The sequence below is a fragment of the Vidua chalybeata genome, unplaced genomic scaffold, assembly GCF_026979565.1.
Source record: "Vidua chalybeata isolate OUT-0048 unplaced genomic scaffold, bVidCha1 merged haplotype W_reject_10, whole genome shotgun sequence".
Lineage (NCBI taxonomy): Eukaryota > Metazoa > Chordata > Aves > Passeriformes > Viduidae > Vidua > Vidua chalybeata.
Genome location: NW_026530345.1, coordinates 731146 through 747675, shown reverse-complemented (window position 1 = coordinate 747675; position 16530 = coordinate 731146). Strand labels below are relative to the sequence as shown.

Sequence of the window (16530 nt, the reverse complement as noted above, 5' to 3'; positions counted from 1 at the left end):
GCCGGGCCCAGGGCTGTGCCCCGGGGCTGTGCCTTTTGCAGCTCCTTTGCCGGCCCCGGGGTGCCTGAGCTGCTCCTGCTGCTGCTGCCAAGCCCTGGCCCTGCCTGGGGCTGGGTTTAGAGCTGCTGGCAGCTCCAGGGAATCCTTTCTCCCCCGTGGACGGCCCTGCAAGGGGCTCCTTCCATGCCAGTGTGGGGCCACCGCAGGCACGTGGTCCCCCTGGCCCTGCTCCTGAGTGGAAGGCAGAGCTGAGGGAGTGCTTTGGAGGGCACCAATCACCCAGGGGCACTCACTGCCACTCTGGCCTGAAGGGGACATGGAACAACTTTCTCTTAAGGTCCTCCTCCGTCAAAGAACACAGACACAGGAGACAAGAAATCCCTGGAGGCAGCCAGACACCTGGACCAGATGCTGAGTGATCTGGAGAAACGCCGTGGTGGGTGCATTCCCTCAGCCTTCCCCTGGGCCTCAGCAGCCGGGGGCTTTCCCTGCACATCTGGACACGCCGTGCCCAGCACAGAGGGAGGGGATCCATGGCAGCCTGGCTGCCCCGCTGCTGCTTTCCTGCCCTGCAGGGCTGTTTTCCAGCCTGGCCTGGCTGCAGCTTCTCCCCAGCCTCTGCAGGAAGGCATTTGGCATCAGCCCAACCTGCACCATGGGCCCGAGATGCCTGCAATTTCCTGGTCTCCGGGTAGATCAGGAATGGCACCTGTTTGTAGAAGGGAGTGGCCTGGCCAATCCCAAAAGTTTTGATGATTTCCTGAACCATGAGTTTGTCCAGTATTGCCTCTTGAAGATGCCATCTCCCAGAAGGGGAACGGCTCCATCTAATGCAGCTGTGCCTCTTCCTGTCTCCAGAGATGAAGCGAAAGGCTGTGCTGAAGGCAGCATTTCCTGGAGGAAGCAGTGGCCCATTGGCAGCCCCTGCTGCAGGAAGTGAGGCGATGCCAGGCACAGTCACAGGAGGTAATTGCTGAGGCTTGAGCTGCCATCTCTGCTGTGTGGCAGTACCTGCCCTCCAGGGATGTTGCACAGGGCCTGCAAAGAGTGTGGAGAGTGGCCAGGAGCCAGCCCAGAGCTCCCCAGGCCCCTGGGCAGCTTTGGCCATGGCCATGGAAATTTGGCCCCCACAGCCTTACCCGACCCCCTTGCAGTGCCCAGTTCCCAAAGGCACGGGGGGATCCCAGCAGACCAGGAAATGGTTCTGATCTCTGATCCCTTCTAGATGAGCATGCTAGCAAGGCTTCTCCAGCAGCTGGGATGGAAGATGGTTTGGAACCCTTGGGAGATTCTGCAGGTAACTTCCCAACTTCCCCTCAGTGAATAATCACTGACAACCTGGCAGGAAGCAGGTGACAGAAGCTCCTGTGCCTGTTGAGTTACAGGTGTGTCTGCAGGGAGGTCTTTTCAGGCTCCTTTCCTGGTTGCTGCGCACAAGCCCGGCTCCCATCGCAGGGGTGAGTTGTGTGTCCCTGCTGACCCCACAGGCTGAGCCCTGCTTTTGTGGGATCCATTCCGGGGGAAATGGACATGCATTCTCTTAAGGTCCGCCGAGAGGGAGGAACAGATCTACTAAACACATGAAGTCCCTGGAGGCATCCAAAGACCTGGACCAGATGCTGAGTGATCTGGAGAGACGCCGTGGTGGGTGCATTTCCCTCAGCCTTCCCCTGGGACTCAGCAGCCGGGGGCTTTCCCTGCACATCTGGACACGCCGTGCCCAGCACAGAGGGAAGGGATCCATGGCAGCCTGGCTGCCCCGCTGCTGCTTTCCTGCCCTGCAGGGCTGTTTCCCAGCCTGGCCTGGCTGCAGCTTCTCCCCAGCCTCTGCAGGAAGGCATTTGGTACCAGCTGGCAGGGAGCCCAAACTGCACCACGGGCCTGCAATCCCCTGCAATTTCCCGGTCTCCGGGTAGATCAGGAGTGGCACCTGTTTGGAGAAGGGAGGGCCCTGTGGCAGCCCCAAGAGCCGTGGCCTTTTCCTGATCCTTATCCATGTCTTTGAAAAGTAGAACTTGCTGAAGATGCCATCTCTCCAATGGGGAATGGTTCCACCTGATCCAGCTGTCCCTTTTCCTTTCTCCAGAGATGGACCAAAGGGCTTTGCTGAAGGCAGCACTTCCTGAAGGAAGCAGTGGCTCCGTGCCAGCCCCCGATACACGACGGGAGGAGATGCCAGACAGTGCCACAGAAGGTGATGGCTGTGCCAGGCTCAGCCAGGCTGAGCAATCCTGCTGGGGTCCCTCCGTGGGAGACATGTCCCAAAACCTGGGAGTGGCTGCACGGGGTGCCCATGGTGGGGAAAGGGCAGAGAGGGAGAGCAAGGCTCCCGTGTGTCCTGACAGGGCCTGACTCTGTCCCCTGGGGCTGGGGGAGCTGTCACAGGGCAGGGAGGGCCAGGGCTGGCAGGGGCTGCTCAGGGATGGGTTTGGCCCGTGTCCCTCGAAGCAGCGACTGCCCAGGCAGCCGCGCTGGCCCCGGGCTCTCCTCCCGGTCTGCTGGGCTTTGTTGGGTGGCACAGCCTGTGCCAAGGGGCGGCAAGGGGCCTACAGGCCCCAGTTCTGGGGGAAACTGAGAACGTCCTGGCCGTATCCACCGTGCTGCCAGCTCGGCAGGGCAGCACAGCACGGGCTCACGCTCCCCACTGCTCCCACAGACGTTATCACTGAAACAGGAATATTTGCCCCGGATCCAGTGCGCCTCCCAAGAATTGTCTGCCCCCAGGATGTGCGCAGGTCCTGCATGATAGGCACGGTGGTGACACTGTTCACCGTGCCCCTCGTGCTGATCGGCTGCTATCTTGGCATTCGGAAGCTGTACCAGAGCAGACGGTCAGTTGTTGATTTTTCTCCACAGCTTTCTTGTAACTCTGCTCATAGCATTGGTAGCCTGACTCGTAGTCATGCTGCACTGGAGCTGTGGCCAGTCCGTGGTTGTCCAAAGAACTCTGCTGAGGGCTCTGCTGCTGCCCAGTGCTTTCATTGGCCTCTTCATTGCTGGGCCTTGTCCTGGGGGGCCCGCTGGGGCTGCAGCCAGTGCTGGCTCCCACTGAGGCTGCCAGGCCAAGAGCAGCCCCGGGGGCACAGGGCAGAGGCAGAGCAAGTTCTCAACAGTATTTGGGCCACACAGCTCAGGACAGGACAGTGCTTATTTAGTAGCTCATGTAAAGTTTCATGGTGACAGTGATGTTACCAGACAAGCAAATTTGCTGCAGTTCAGTGTTCAAACAAATCCAACCTGATGAAGGTTTGGCTTTGGCCTTGAGGCTTTGCTCTTTGTGTGAGCCCTGTTCTGGATTGATTCCCACTCAGTCTTGGAGCCTGTTTTGGGTGAAGGCTCATCCCGGCCCTGACCCTTGGCAGTTCTGGGCTCAAAGGCACCGCCGAGGCCGCACTGCACGTGACTGGGCTTCAGGGCTCCATTAGCAAAGGGCTTTGAGAAGTTTAAATTACTGTATTCTTACTCTTTGGTTTTCTTTATGGAATTCCTTCCCTTTTTTTTTAACTTAATTTTAAAAAAACAAATTCTTTTCCAGTGCTTTTTCCAGTTATTTGAGATAGTGAATGATGGCTGGACCATCGAGGATCTCGTCTCGACGGTGGTAGCTCTATTCCCCTTCCTCTCTTTTCTCTCTATTTCCCTTTTCTGTCCCTTCTATCGCATTTGTGTTGGTACCTAAATAAAGATGCATTTGTTGTGATTCAAGTGATGGTCCCTTGCCATTTGCAGTTTTGCACTTTTGGGATCGGTTAACAAACCATCACAAACACCCGGCAAGAGTGGATCGTGACTGGTTGTGGGGGATCCTTCGCTCTCTTGGATGGGGGAGGGAGCGGGGAAATGGAATCAAGATGAGACAGGGATCAGCCAGCCCCACGCCAGGCAGCGTTTTCTCCTCTGAGAGCTCCTCTGAGCTGAGCGAGCTGGTGAAGCCTGCGGAGCAAATGAGAGCCAGGAGTGAGGGAAAGGCTGGCTGGGAAGGAGTCAGATAAACCCGTGTGGGCATTTCCCTTTCCAAGGGGCTCCTGGGGAGACAAAGGAGACAAGAAGGATTCCCCACCTCACGACATCTCCTTTTTCCCTTCAGTAGCCCTATTGCAGCCACTGCATACAAGAGTTTACTTGATCCCCTTGATGCCAGGGAGCACCAAGAACTTGAACCTTGCTGGAGTCCAGCCCTGCCTGCCTGTCACCGAGCACAGGGGAAAGATGCAGAACCTGGGCAGGGGTTGAGCCAAATTGACATTTTGCCACTTGTGATTTCCTCCCAGCTTTTGCAGCAGGGCAACAACCCCATTGCTGCAAACCACTCCCTTTTGCAAGGCACACGTGGACCGCGCTGGAAGCTCAGGGCTCTTGAAGGGGCTGCTGCAGTTGGCAACAGGAGCTGTTGTTGAACTTTTCACATTGCTTAACCCCCCTGCCAAATGCCATCAAGTGGCTGAGGAAGGACACAAAAAGATTACCCTGGAGGAAGGGAGGCCAAAAGCTTGGAAAAGGATGAAAGAAATGCTCTGATCATGACGATGACAAAAAAATAGAACGATTTCTTTTTGACAGCAAATGAACACCCGCCGCCCTCCAGCCCTCCCAGCCTGGCAGGCCGAGCGGAGCCGTTTCCATGGCATGAGGTGCTGGCAGCCTGCGGAGAGAAACCAGAGAGCCACGGTCAGTCACAGAAGGCTCCTGTGCCCTGTCCTGCCATGGCCTGTGCCCGGGCCAGGCTGCTGGCTGTGCTCAGAGCCCAAACCTCCCGAGCCATTCTCTGTTTCGAGAGAAGGGCAGCGTGGCAGGCCACGTTCCACCTCCTCCGCTTCAGCACAGCACAGCAGCCTCCTCAGCAGCTGCAAGGGCGGGATGCCCGTGTGCCCGCTGCCCTCTGCCCGAAGCCCTTCTGCCAGCCCAGCTGTGGAGCCGGGTACCCACCTCTGCAGACCTGCTGCCAGGAGAGGAGCCGATCCCGCACGAGGTCCTCGTCCATCTCGAAGGGGATGGCCCAGCAGGCCGTGGCCCTTGGGGTAGCTCTGGCCTGGATGTGCTCCACGGACGGTGCAGGCGCTTCCCCGTCCAGTCCGGGCACCAGGTGTAATCTTCCTGGGAAAATAAAGAACAATTGCATGAAGTCAATTCAAAACAAGACCTGGAAACAAGAAAAACCTACACAGCCTGTCACTGTTTCATGGGCCTGAGGAGGGTCTGACCACTCCATGCGAGAATGAAACCTGTCCACGGGTGGGGAAAAACCCCACCTTTCCCGCCCGTAAACGCACCCCTTCCTCGAGGGCCTGCAAAGCAGACCAGCAGGGGCACGGCTTCGGAACCCGTCCCCCTCTGCTGCCCCCATCCACATGGATGGATGCTTTGTCAGGCTGGCTGCCCCCGCCCCAGCCCGTGCCAGGCTGGCTGGCAGAAGCTGTCAGCAAGGCCAGGAGCCGGCTCCCCTTCCACAACATCCGTCCCCTGTCCCACCAAAAAGCAGCTCGGCAGCCGGGGGAAAAATTAATATTCCCCAGCGCCGCCGAGCGGGGAACCTGCGGCGCGTGGCCAGGCCGAGCCCTGCCATGCCTGGAAGCACGAGCATCCCCCCGCCCCTGCGCCGGCTGGGGACTCATCTTGATTTCATCGGGGCGCAGAGCGTGTCCTCCAGGAAGGGGCCGCAGCCAAAGCCGCTCGGCTTTGCCCCGCCAGCGGCCAGCTCCAGGATGGTGTTCCCAGCTCCACGTGGTGCTCCAGAAGAACACGCCAGCTGTGCCTCGGCTTGCGGGGACATCCCGATGCCATTGAGCTGCAGGGGGATGTTTCCCCTGTTCCAGTCCGTGGCACCTTCACCGCACTGCCACCACTTCTCCAATGGCACGGGGAGCACTGAGCCGCTCCCTCCACAACTCGCCGGGGACCAGCGGAAGCATCTCCTCGGCTGCGCTCTCTCCTCCGTGCCGCGGCCGCAGGGAAACGCTCCGGGGTTTTCTTGGAGTGCCACCAGACGCGTGCAGCTGGTACTTGCTGGGCTCCTGGATCCTACTGAGCACAGGGATGGATCTCTGCTGTCTCCTGGGCCAGGCAGGGCTCCTGCAGCCAAGAATGCTCAAAAAGGTCTTCCAGTGATGGCCTGTCTGCGGGGTCCATGGATAAACACCACCTGATGAGGTGCTGACACTCTGCAGAGAGAAAACAGAAACCGCCGCTCAGCGGGACAAGGCTCCTGTCCATGCTCTCCCACATTCCACAGTGCCCAGGCCACACTAGGAGTGCTCAGAGCTGCAGCCAAAAGCTTCCCATCGATCCTCCCTTCCGGAGGAGAGCAGCACAGAGGCACACGTGCCACCTCCTCCAGCTAAGCCCAGGAGATCAACCGCCTCACTAGCTGCAAGAGCAGGACGCTGATGTGCCAGCTGCCCCCTCCCAGCCCCGTTCCTCCTCCTGAGCCCTGAAGGCGCAGCCCCACCTTGAGACACCCGGGGCGGGAAGAAGAGCTGGCCCCGGACGATGTCCTCGTTTGTCTGGAAAGGAAGGTGCCCGCAGACCAGGTGATAGAGCAGGATGCCCAGGGACCAGATGGTGGCTGGCTGGCCATGGTAGCAGCCAAAGAGGATCCACTCCGGTGGGCTGTACTCCGGCGTTCCTATGGGACACGGGCACAGCTCATCAGGCCGATGCTGCTCCCTCCCTTCCTCCCTCCCTCCCAGCCAGCCCCCGTTCCACAACAGCCAGCCCCTGCCCCGCCGAAAAGCAACTTGGCTGCAGCCGGCTGAAGGAGGATTCCCCATCCCTCCCCTCCCTCTCTCCCTCTTCCCCCTCTGCCAGCCAAGGGGGGAACCTCTGCTGCCCGGCTGGGCCCCGGCTTTGGGCTCACCTGACATCCGGGTGTAGAACGTGTCCTGGAGGATCGTGCCGCAGCCGAAGTCGATGAGCTTCGCCTCGCCCGTGGCCAGGTCGACGAGGACGTTCTCGGCCTTGATGTCGCGGTGCAGGACGCCGCGGCTGGTGCAGTGCCGCACGGCCTCCAGCACCTGGCGGAACAGCCCCCGCGCCACGGGCTCCGTCAGGAACCCCCGCTCGTGCAGGAAGTCCCAGAGGTCCTGACAGCGCTGCGGACGCTCCATGACCAGCGCGAAGCCGTCGGGCAGCTCGAACCAGTCCAGGAGCCGCACGACGCCGCGGAAGCCAGGGCACGACACCATCCACAGCAGCGCCAGCTCCAGGGGCACCAGGGCGCCGTTGTGCTGCGGGGGGACCGCGATGCCCTCAGCGGGGCCGATGCTGCGCCGCGCCTTGGCCACCCCCTGCCCGGCCCCGCCGCCGCTCGCCATTGCCCGGCCCGGGACGCTGCGCGGGCCCCGCTCACTCCCCGCTCGCTCCCCTCGCAGCCTTCCGGCTGCCACCCTGCCGGGCCTCGCCTTAGCCCCGCCCGGCACGCCCCGCCGCCTTCTCCCGCTGGCCCCGCTCACTCACCAGCCGCGCCCACTCCGGGATGCGATCGCGGCACACTCGCTTGATGGCCACCTGCAAGCCAAGGCGAGCGCCGGGCTGAGCTCGCTGCCCGCCGCCCGCCGCCCCCTCCGCTCCGGCCCCGTCTCTTACCGGGGCGCCGTCGGCGAGCCGGGTCCCGGAGTAAACGCTGCCGCAGCCGCCGCTCCCCAGCAGCGGGCCCTCCCGGTAGAGCTGCTCCAGGGGAGGCTTCTCCGCCCGTGCGGGCGGCACCGCGCTCCCGCTCTTCTGCCCCGCCAAGCCGAGCGCCCGGCGCGCTGCTGCTTGCCGAGCCGCCCCGGGCTGCGGCGGCTCGGGGCCGGCGGCCGAGCTGACGAGCGGCGGAGCTCGGAGCGGGGAAGCCGCCGGCGACGCTGTCGGCGACGGGGCGGGCGCGGGGCGGCAGCGGGGCGGCTGCGGGCGGAACCGCGGCAGGGGCTTCGTTCGGGGCCGGGGCCTCGGCCGGGGCCGGGCCAGAGCCCGCGCCAGGCGGAGCCAAAAGACCGCGCTGCTCCGCCAGCACCAGAGCGAGCGGCACTTCCAGCGGCGCCACAGCCAGTACGGAGAGAGCCCGGCGGAGGCGGCTCCGCGGCGGGACGGGCAGGGCCGGGCACGGGGCGGCCCCGCCGAGGGGCGCCTTGCGGGACGCGGCATCAGCCGGGCTGGGAGAGGCGGGACACGGACGGGACGGGACGGGAGTGGAGTGAGTGTGAGAGGGAGAAGGGGATGGGGAGCGAGTGGAAAGTCGAGCGGAAAACCGGTCGAGAGAAGCGCTGCTGCTGCTGCTGCTGCTGCTGCTGCTGCTGCTGCTGCTGCTGCTGTGGAACCGCCGCAGCTCGCGAACGTTCCTCCGTTGCCTCCGCGAACCCAACGGAGGAGCCGCCGCGCGCCCCGCGGAACGAAAGAGAGAAACAAACAAATAAAACCCTAAAGGAATTCCTATTAGAGAAGTAACCAAATCAAACAATGTAGCAATAAAGAAGAGTCTTGGCTTGTGGCTTCTTTCTTCTTTGGCTGAGGTGTAGCATTTCATGGGGAAGAATTGCCTCTTCTGACAGTTTCTGACAGAAGTCTTTGGACAGGAGTGCAGCATTTAATTTTCAAGTAGAAAAGGGAAATCGTGTCAGTAATGTCGTCTCTTTCCATCCTCTGTTGAGACAGTTGCAGGCTGCCAAAGGACATGGTCTGCAATGTGGAACTTGGGGCCAAGTTTGTTTTTCTGCCAAAGGATGAGGAGGGGAAGTATCCCAGAATCATGGAGTCGTGGCATGGTTTGGCTTGGAAGGGATCTGAAAAATCACACGGCTGCAACCCCCCTGCTGTGGCTGGGCACCCCTTGCACTAGCCCGGCTTGTCTAGAGCTCCGTGCAGCCTGGCCTTGAGCACTGTCAGGGACGGGACAGCCACACCTTCTCTGGGCAACCTGTTCCAGGAGAGTCTTTTTTCTGAATCCCTCACCTAAACCGACTCTCTTTCCATTTCGATCCATTCTCCCTTGTCCTGTCCTTGCCTGCCCTCCTACAAAGCCCCTGTCCAGCTTTCTTGTAGGTTGCCCTCAGGTCCTGGAAGGCCACAGTTGGATCAAGTCTCAGTCTCTTGCCCAGGCTGAAGAAGCCGAGCTGTCTCAGCCTTTCCTTGCAGGAGAGGAGTGTTATAGATACATATTATAATATTGGCTTTTGCAAATATTAAAATGAATTTTATATGTGTGATGTTCAAGTAACTTTGTTCCAAAGACATAGTTTCTTATTTTGTTGTTAATTAAGCTTAGACATAGTAGTGCAATAGCTGATAGAAGTCTGCTTGTGTTAAAATGCCTGCTTGGATGGGATAACATCCAATGAACACAGGATGAGGACACCTGCTAGAGATCTGCCAAAGATCAGCACTCATCGTCTGAAGGCAGTGTGGACCAAGGCCCGAACTGGAAGTGATAAAGAGAAGGAGCCAAACTCCAGCCAGGAAACACGCATGTTCTGAAAAGGGGGACCCAAGGAGGGGCCATGTAAAATAGTTCCTGGAAAATGTAAACTAGGTTATGGATATGCATAATGGGCTGTGAATAGGCAACAGGCAGATGTGAGGGAAAAGGTATTTAAGGGGGATCCCCGAAGGTAACAGGGTGCTCTTGGCTGAGTGCCAAGATGCACCTGGCCATAAATAACCTTTGCTCCATGGTCCTTGTATCCTATTGTCCTTTATTAAACTTTTTACATTTTCCCAGGAGAGTGAATGTGTTTTTCACATGGGCTACACATGCTTATACACAATTCTAGGAAGACTAGTAATTTTTTACTACAATGATTGGGTTAATCAACACATAAACAAACTTATCCATTTTGCAATATGTTTTGCTCATAGAAGTTGATTCAATCTTCTTTCTTGATTCAGTCTTCTTGCAGTCTTCAAAGCTCTGTTTCTTCCTGCCAAGGCATTCTGACTATCAAATCTTTTATGCTAATCACGTCCAAAGTTCATCAGCTCACTTCTGTCCTGGCAGCATGGCTGTGTCTATGCAAGCAGAGAAACACTAACCGAGAGAATTCCACTAAGGTGAAGGTGGCCTCAGCCTCCCGTGACCGAGGTGCCGGGTATGATCTGTCAGATCCCCTTGAAGGAGCCTCTAGTATGTATGCCCAGGGAAGAAATGGGAACCAGGGCTAGAGGGGCCCTGCCTCGAGCCAGGGAGAGGCACGGGAAAACCGGATCTCTGGTCAGTGTGGATCCGATGGCCTGGCACATCAGAGCCACAGAAATATGAAACCTTAGCTGATACTGGTGCGCAGTGTGCCCTGATACCATGGGGACATGTGGGGGCAGAACCTGTTTCCATTGCCGGGCTGACGGGGGGATCGATCACAGCAATTGACCCTGTTGGGAGCCGAGGTGAGCCTGACTGGGAAGGAGTGGCAGAAACATCCCATTGTGACCGGCCCAGAGGCCCCGTGTATTCTGGGCATAGACTTCCTCCAGAATGGCTACTACAAAGACCCAAAGGGACTCAGGTGGGCTTTTGGCATAGCTGCTGGAGAGGCAGAGGACATGAAGCAGTTGAACACCTTGCCTGGACTATCAGAGCACCCATCTGCAGTAGGACTCCTGAGGGTGGAAGAGCAACGAGTGCCAATTGCCACCTCGACAGTGCACCGCCGGCAGTATTGAACGAATCAGGATGCCGTGATCCCATCCACAGAATGATCCGTGAGCTGGAGAGCCAAGGGGTGATCAGCAAAACACACTCACCCTTCAACAGCCCCACTTGGCCTGTGCACAAGTTGACAGAGAATGGAGATTGGCTGTGGACTATCGTGCCTTGAATGAGGTGACTCCACCGCTGAGCGCTGCTGTGCCCGACATGCTGGAGCTCCAGTACGAGCTGGAGTCCAAGGCAGCAAAGTGGTACGCCACTGCTGACATTGCTAACACGTTTTGCTCCATTCCTCTGGCAGCAGAATGCAGGCCTCAGTTTGCTTTCACCTGGAGGGGCGTGCAGTACACCTGGAACCGACTGCCCCAGGGGTGGAAGCACAGCCCCACCAGCTGCCATGGACTGATCCAGGCTGCACTGGCAAAGGGTGAAGCTCCAGAACACCTGCAGTACATCGATGGCATCATTGTGTGGGGGAACTCAGCAATGGAAGTATTTGAGAAAGGAGAGAGGATCGTCCAGATTCTGCTGGAAGCCGGTTTTTGGAGAATGCACATTCCTGAGTAAAACCAGATTTTGAGCCCTCTCTACCTGGTCACCCACAAAAAGAACGATTTCCACTGGGGCCCTGAGCAGCAACAAGCCTTTGCCCAGATCAAGCAGGAGATCGCTCATGCAGTCGCCCTTGGCCCAGTCAGGACGGGACCAGAGGTGAGGAATGTGCTCTACTCTGCAGCCAGGAACAATGGCTTGTCCTGGAGCCTTTGGCAGAAGGTGCCTGCGGAGACTCGAGGCCGACCACTGGGATTCTGGATCCAAAGCTACAGAGGGTCTGAAGCCAAGTACATTCCCACAGAGAAGGGAATCTTGGCCGCCTATGAAGGAGTTCAAGCTGCCTTGGGGGTGATTGGCACAGAAGCACAACTCCTCCTGGCACCCCGACTGCCGGTGCTGGGGTGGATGTTTCAAGGAAAGGTTCCCACATCCTGCCACGCCACCGACACCACATAGAGCAAGTGGATTGCTCGCATCACACAGCACACCCGTACTGGAAACCTGAATCACCCTGGGATTTTGGAAATAAAAACTGGCCAGAAGGTGAAAAGTTTGGTCTCACTGATGAAGCGGAGCAGGAACAAGTGGCATGGGCTGAAGAACTTCCACCATACTACGATCTACCAGCAGAGGAAACACGCTACGCTCTTTTCACGGACGGTTCCTGTCGCATCGTAGGGATGAACCAGAAGTGGAAAGCAGCCGTATGGAGCCCCACACGACAGGCTGCACAAGCTACTGAGGAGAAGGTGGATCAAGTCAACTTGCTGAACTCAAGGCCGTTCAGCTGGCCCTGGGCATTGCTGAGAGAGAGAAGTGACCAAAGCTCTGCCTTTATACCAATTCATGGATGGTAGCCAATGCTCTGTGGGGCTGCCTGGAAAGGTGGAAAAAGGCCAACTGGCAGCTTAGAGGAAAACCAGTCTGGAATGCTGATGAGTGGAAAGACATTGCCTCTCGGGTGGAGAAGGTACCTGTGGAAGTCTGCCATGTAGATGCCAATGTCCTCAAGAGTCGGGCTAATGAGGAGCACCGAAACAACGAACAGGTAGATCAGGCTGCAAAGACAGAGGTGTCAAAGATAGACTTGGATTGGCAATCACAAGGGGCAGTTGTTCCTGGCTCGATGGGCTCACGATGCCTCAGGTCATCAGGGCAGAGATGCCACCTATAAGTGGGCACGAGACCGAGGGGTGGATCTAAGCATGGACAGTATTTCTCAGGTTATCCATGACTGTGAGACGTGTGCTGTGATCAAGGAGGCCAAGCGGGTGAAGCCCCTGTGCTATGGTGGGCGGGGGTCCAAGTACAAGTATGGGGAGGCCTGGCAGATTGACCACGTCACACTGTCGCAGACACGCCAAGGCAAGCGCTACGTGCTCACCATGGTAGAAGCCACCACGGGATGCTTGGAGACCTCCCCTGTGCCTCACAGCACGGCCCCAACACCATCCTGGGCCTGGAAAAGCAAGTCCTGGGGAGGCGTGGCACCCCTGAGAGGACTGAGTCAGACAAGGGGACTCATTTCAAGAGCGGCATTGCCAACACCTGGGCTAGAGAACATGGCATCGAGTGGGTGCACTGAGACCCGTACTGGGGGTGCTCTGGGACCGAGACTGAGACCGAGGTCGGCATCGGGACCAGGATTGCTCCAAGACCGGTGCTGGGATCTGTACCTGGATTGCTCTGGGACCTCCGAGTTCACTCTGGGGAGCTTTGGCTGCACCCCAGAGCAGCACTGGGACTGGGAGGGACTGGGACTGACTGGGACTGACTGGGAGTGACTGGAAGGGAGCCCTGGGCAGTGTGGGACCCCCTCCGTTCACAACGTTCAGTGCAGTCATCCCGGTCCAAATGATCCCAGTTTGTATGATCCCAGTCTGGATGGTCCTGATCCACATAGTCCCAGTCTGTGCACTCCCAGTCTGTAGGATCCCAGTCCCCATGATCCCAGTCCATAAGATCCCAGTCCGCATGATCCCAGTCTCTATGGTCCTGCACGGCACACACTCCAAGGGTCTGGAATTCCAGTTCCCAGTAGGGAAACATGTTCCTGCCCTTGAAGGCAAAGCTCTTAAGAAGGGGCCAAAAGCCAAGTGCAGCAGGATCCTACAGTGACATTTCACTGCCAGCCTTCAGTGGCTTAAGATCAGAGATTAGAAGCAGGCCGCGCATCAGGCTGTCCCGAGCTGGGTCCATGTCAGGTCTTTGCCAAGTCCTTGCCAACTCCTTGCCAAGTTCTTGCCAGCCCTTGTTCGGAACAGCCAGCGTGACGGTTCAGTGGTTGCACCTGCGCTGTGTCCTGTTCTAAGCCGGAACTGCAGTGGGGGAAGGGATTCTTTCTCGTGGCAATCGGAAGGCAGAATGGAAAATGAGGGGCTTCAGACGGGCTCTTACACCACCCCGTGACTGACGATTGCCCTCGAAAGATCTTCATCAGCAGGGTTCCATGGTGTCGTCGTGGAGTCTTCAGGACTCGTCAAGTGTTGGCAGCAATCCCAGGGAAAAGAGAAGAGAAAAAGGAAAGGAAAGAGAAAACAGAAAAACTAAAACAATCACAACATATTAGTAAGCAAATTATAATTAAATAATAAGCAGAATACAATAAGTATTAATTAAACCAGTAATAGTTAAACAATAAATTGTTTAGATAATAATCAATATTCATCAATTGAACAATAGATTGATCAAATAATAAACCAGTATAATCAATATTAAACAATAAAATAATAAACCTAGTATAATCAATATTACTCAGTACAATTTTCTAATCAATAAACAAAAATAATTAAAACAGTGATTAAAACAAATCATAAGAGAAAATTATGTAAAACATATCTTCTAACCTTATAATCTCCTTGTGTCTACAGTCCTGGGAACATCTATAGTGTAAAGGATGTCGGCCAAGTGGTGTGCATTAATTATAGATGTTAATGTTGTTAATCGTTTCATCATTCTCCAATTCACAATAAGCAAGATTACTGATAAAACAAAACCAATCATAACTAAAATCAAAAGAACAACAATGGGATGGCACAATTTGTTCAGGACACCCGTGGCAGTAAGCGACCACCGGAAAAGGGTATCCCACCACCTGTGCACGGCATCACTTTTCACCCTTTCTACAACACGATGTATTTCTTGCACATCATGATGAACAGTTACCAGAGTTTTCTGTCCATTCTCCTTGATTTTTCCTAGGATCTCTATTAGATCTTGATGAAGTAATAGTTGCTTTACCAAAGTAAGGTTCATCCCAATGGGAGTAGGCAATAGCTTGTGAATCAACGTGAGATTGGATTCTAAAAGTTCATGTAAGGTAACTGGAGCTACAAAAGAAAAATCACATCCTGCAATTTTAGTAAAGTTGCAAGCACAAAAATTTGAATGATTTTTAGTATCTACTACTGTACTTTCTATAAACACAGTATCACAAGTGGTTCCAAAGCAGGCACACCCATTGCCTGTATGTACAAGGACTGTTTCAGAAGTCTCGTTAGGATGAATGTCAAAATGACAGATATTTTGTTCTGTGTCTAAACAGATATCTTGAGCTATAATTGCATTACCTTCACAGATAAACCCTAGTTGTTCTCGGATAGTACAGGACTCTAAATTGACAGTTTGCCATTTGTCATTAATTTGACGGGCCCATTCTCTATGTTCAGAAGGATAGAAAGTGGCTCCGTCATGATTTAATCCTAGTGCAATGATAGGGAATATCAAATGCACCGAGGCATTACTTATGGTCAACACAAATGCTGTGGCTGTGTTTGTGTTAGGGTCATAGGTAAAATTCACTAAATTCCACCAGGATTGGAAATCTCTTTCAAAGTCAGTGGCACTGTCCCAGACTATTTTCCTAATTTCAGTAGGAAAAGTGCCTTCTTCACCTTCTCTTATAATTGAGGCAGCAACTGACTGCATCCATAATTGAGCCTGGATACAGCTAAGAGCTAAGGAAACGTTGCTTTGTGTGGCATTAAGTGCATCAATTATCAATTTGCTATCATTTACATTTATCTTTTCCCAATTTGGTAGAATGTTTGATAGCAACCACTGATGTGTTCCCAAGGCCGATAAGGACGATTGCAGTGGCTGCTGTATTTTGGTTAAATCTTTAGTCGTGGAGGCCAATTTATTCATTAATACTTCTGAATCAATACTATTTAGGATTCCCAGTCCCGTTCCCACGACACCAGTTATGTCTCTTTGCACCCGGTTTTTAGGAGGGTTCCACTGTCGCAGCCAGGTTGTCCAACCCTGAAAAGAGGTTTGCAAAAAGGGTGAACAAGCTGGTTGTATTTCTGAGACATTGTTTTGCATCAGCAATTTGACTTGTTTAAGAGACCATGCCGGATTAAATAATATCTGTTGTTGGCCAGTTTTCCTGATTATATATGGTCCAACTTCAAAAATTTTCGGGGTAAGCATAACTGGTGGCTGGGCTCGAGTGGTGGTAGTGGTGGTGGTATAAACCGTAGTAGATTGGGCTACAGCATTTATTATAAACTTAAAAGAAAGCCCTTCGGTGTTTTTTCCCCATAAACAAACCACTTCTGCAGTCTGTGTTAGTGTAAAATTGTGCCAACAATCCTGTACGCTTGGGTGCGTGCAGACTCTCTCCTGCTTGTCTGTTTGACCTATTTGAACACTGATTGAGGTTGCCTTACTATAAGCAGTTTTGTTAACCATTCGGCATCCTATGCTAATTTTCTCCCCCATTACCCCTTGAAGTTGCCAGGTTTTGTATTCTTTCCATTCTTGCCTGATGTATATCTGATTATTATGCATGACAATAGTTATTAGGTTTAAATCTTTTACATTTCCCATGTATCCGGAAAAATAAACAAAAGCTTGGGACCAAGGTCCTTCGGTGAAGGGGCTTTCCGTCCACTGGGATATGACTATTGTGTTATTATTGGTTGTAGCATTAATCTTAAATTTGTAAACCAGGCCTTGGAAACTAAATGGGTTGGTCAAGTTGTTTTGCCAGCTACATGTCACATAAGTGGTTTTAGTTAAAGTAAAGCTATACCAGCAATCAACAGATTCATTTTTACAGTCTTTTGTAATTGCAATATTGTTAGTTCGGCGAACTGCGGTATAATTACCAATATATTCTTGACGGCAGCATAGGGTAAGGGGAAATATTTTGGCACACTCCCATTTCTTAGTAGGGCATAATTTTGCTGAAGGGATTTTAAAATAATTTTCTCTTCCTGGTTCCATAAAATTTCCAGCAATTGTGATAGAGGAAGCTTTCTCATGTAGAGATCCTTCCACTTTTCTGCATGCTACCACAATAGTCTCACCAATCGTTCCAGTTTGGGTTCTGGTCCATTCCTTCTGATCCCATC

At 54.7% G+C, this 16530-nt stretch overlaps 3 protein-coding genes across 9 annotated transcripts; 1 reads left to right on the top strand and 2 right to left on the bottom strand.

Annotated features, from left to right (window-relative positions):
• Positions 1 to 663: 663 nt before the first annotated feature.
• LOC128783053 (uncharacterized) lies at positions 664 to 3705 on the top strand. 2 transcript variants are annotated; one of them, XM_053933653.1, is made up of 7 exons: positions 666 to 966; positions 1226 to 1297; positions 1386 to 1457; positions 1546 to 1644; positions 2087 to 2194; positions 2657 to 2831; positions 3536 to 3705. In XM_053933653.1, the coding sequence occupies exons 1-7, from the start codon at positions 831 to 833 to the stop codon at positions 3558 to 3560; spliced, it is 687 nt and encodes a 228-aa protein (XP_053789628.1). In that variant the 5' UTR covers positions 666 to 830; the 3' UTR covers positions 3561 to 3705. The 2 variants fall into 2 exon arrangements, with proteins under 2 accessions (XP_053789627.1, XP_053789628.1); XM_053933652.1 differs by lacking the exon at positions 3536 to 3705 and having other exon boundaries at positions 664 to 966; positions 2657 to 3521.
• An 822-nt stretch (positions 3706 to 4527) lies between these two features.
• Positions 4528 to 8258, bottom strand: LOC128783041 (serine/threonine-protein kinase pim-1-like). 3 transcript variants are annotated; one of them, XR_008428965.1, is made up of 6 exons: positions 7582 to 8258; positions 7453 to 7503; positions 6854 to 7223; positions 6446 to 6622; positions 4927 to 6158; positions 4528 to 4642 (listed from the first exon to the last, which is right to left on the bottom strand). XR_008428965.1 is itself a non-coding variant. In XM_053933630.1 (5 exons), the coding sequence occupies exons 1-5, from the start codon at positions 8119 to 8121 to the stop codon at positions 6019 to 6021; spliced, it is 1278 nt and encodes a 425-aa protein (XP_053789605.1). In that variant the 5' UTR covers positions 8122 to 8258; the 3' UTR covers positions 4528 to 6018. The 3 variants fall into 3 exon arrangements, 1 of the variants encoding a protein (XP_053789605.1); XR_008428966.1 differs by having other exon boundaries at positions 4937 to 6158; XM_053933630.1 differs by having other exon boundaries at positions 4528 to 6158.
• Positions 8259 to 13287: 5029 nt separating this feature from the next.
• Positions 13288 to 16055, bottom strand: LOC128783033 (uncharacterized). 4 transcript variants are annotated; one of them, XR_008428961.1, is made up of 2 exons: positions 14017 to 14089; positions 13288 to 13716 (listed from the first exon to the last, which is right to left on the bottom strand). XR_008428961.1 is itself a non-coding variant. In XM_053933614.1 (2 exons), the coding sequence occupies exons 1-2, from the start codon at positions 16001 to 16003 to the stop codon at positions 13371 to 13373; spliced, it is 1935 nt and encodes a 644-aa protein (XP_053789589.1). In that variant the 5' UTR covers positions 16004 to 16055; the 3' UTR covers positions 13288 to 13370. The 4 variants fall into 4 exon arrangements, 3 of the variants coding, with proteins under 3 accessions (XP_053789589.1, XP_053789590.1, XP_053789591.1); XM_053933614.1 differs by lacking the exon at positions 14017 to 14089 and adding an exon at positions 14336 to 16055 and having other exon boundaries at positions 13288 to 13637; XM_053933615.1 differs by lacking the exon at positions 14017 to 14089 and adding an exon at positions 14336 to 16054.
• Between the last annotated feature and the right edge of the window lie 475 nt (positions 16056 to 16530).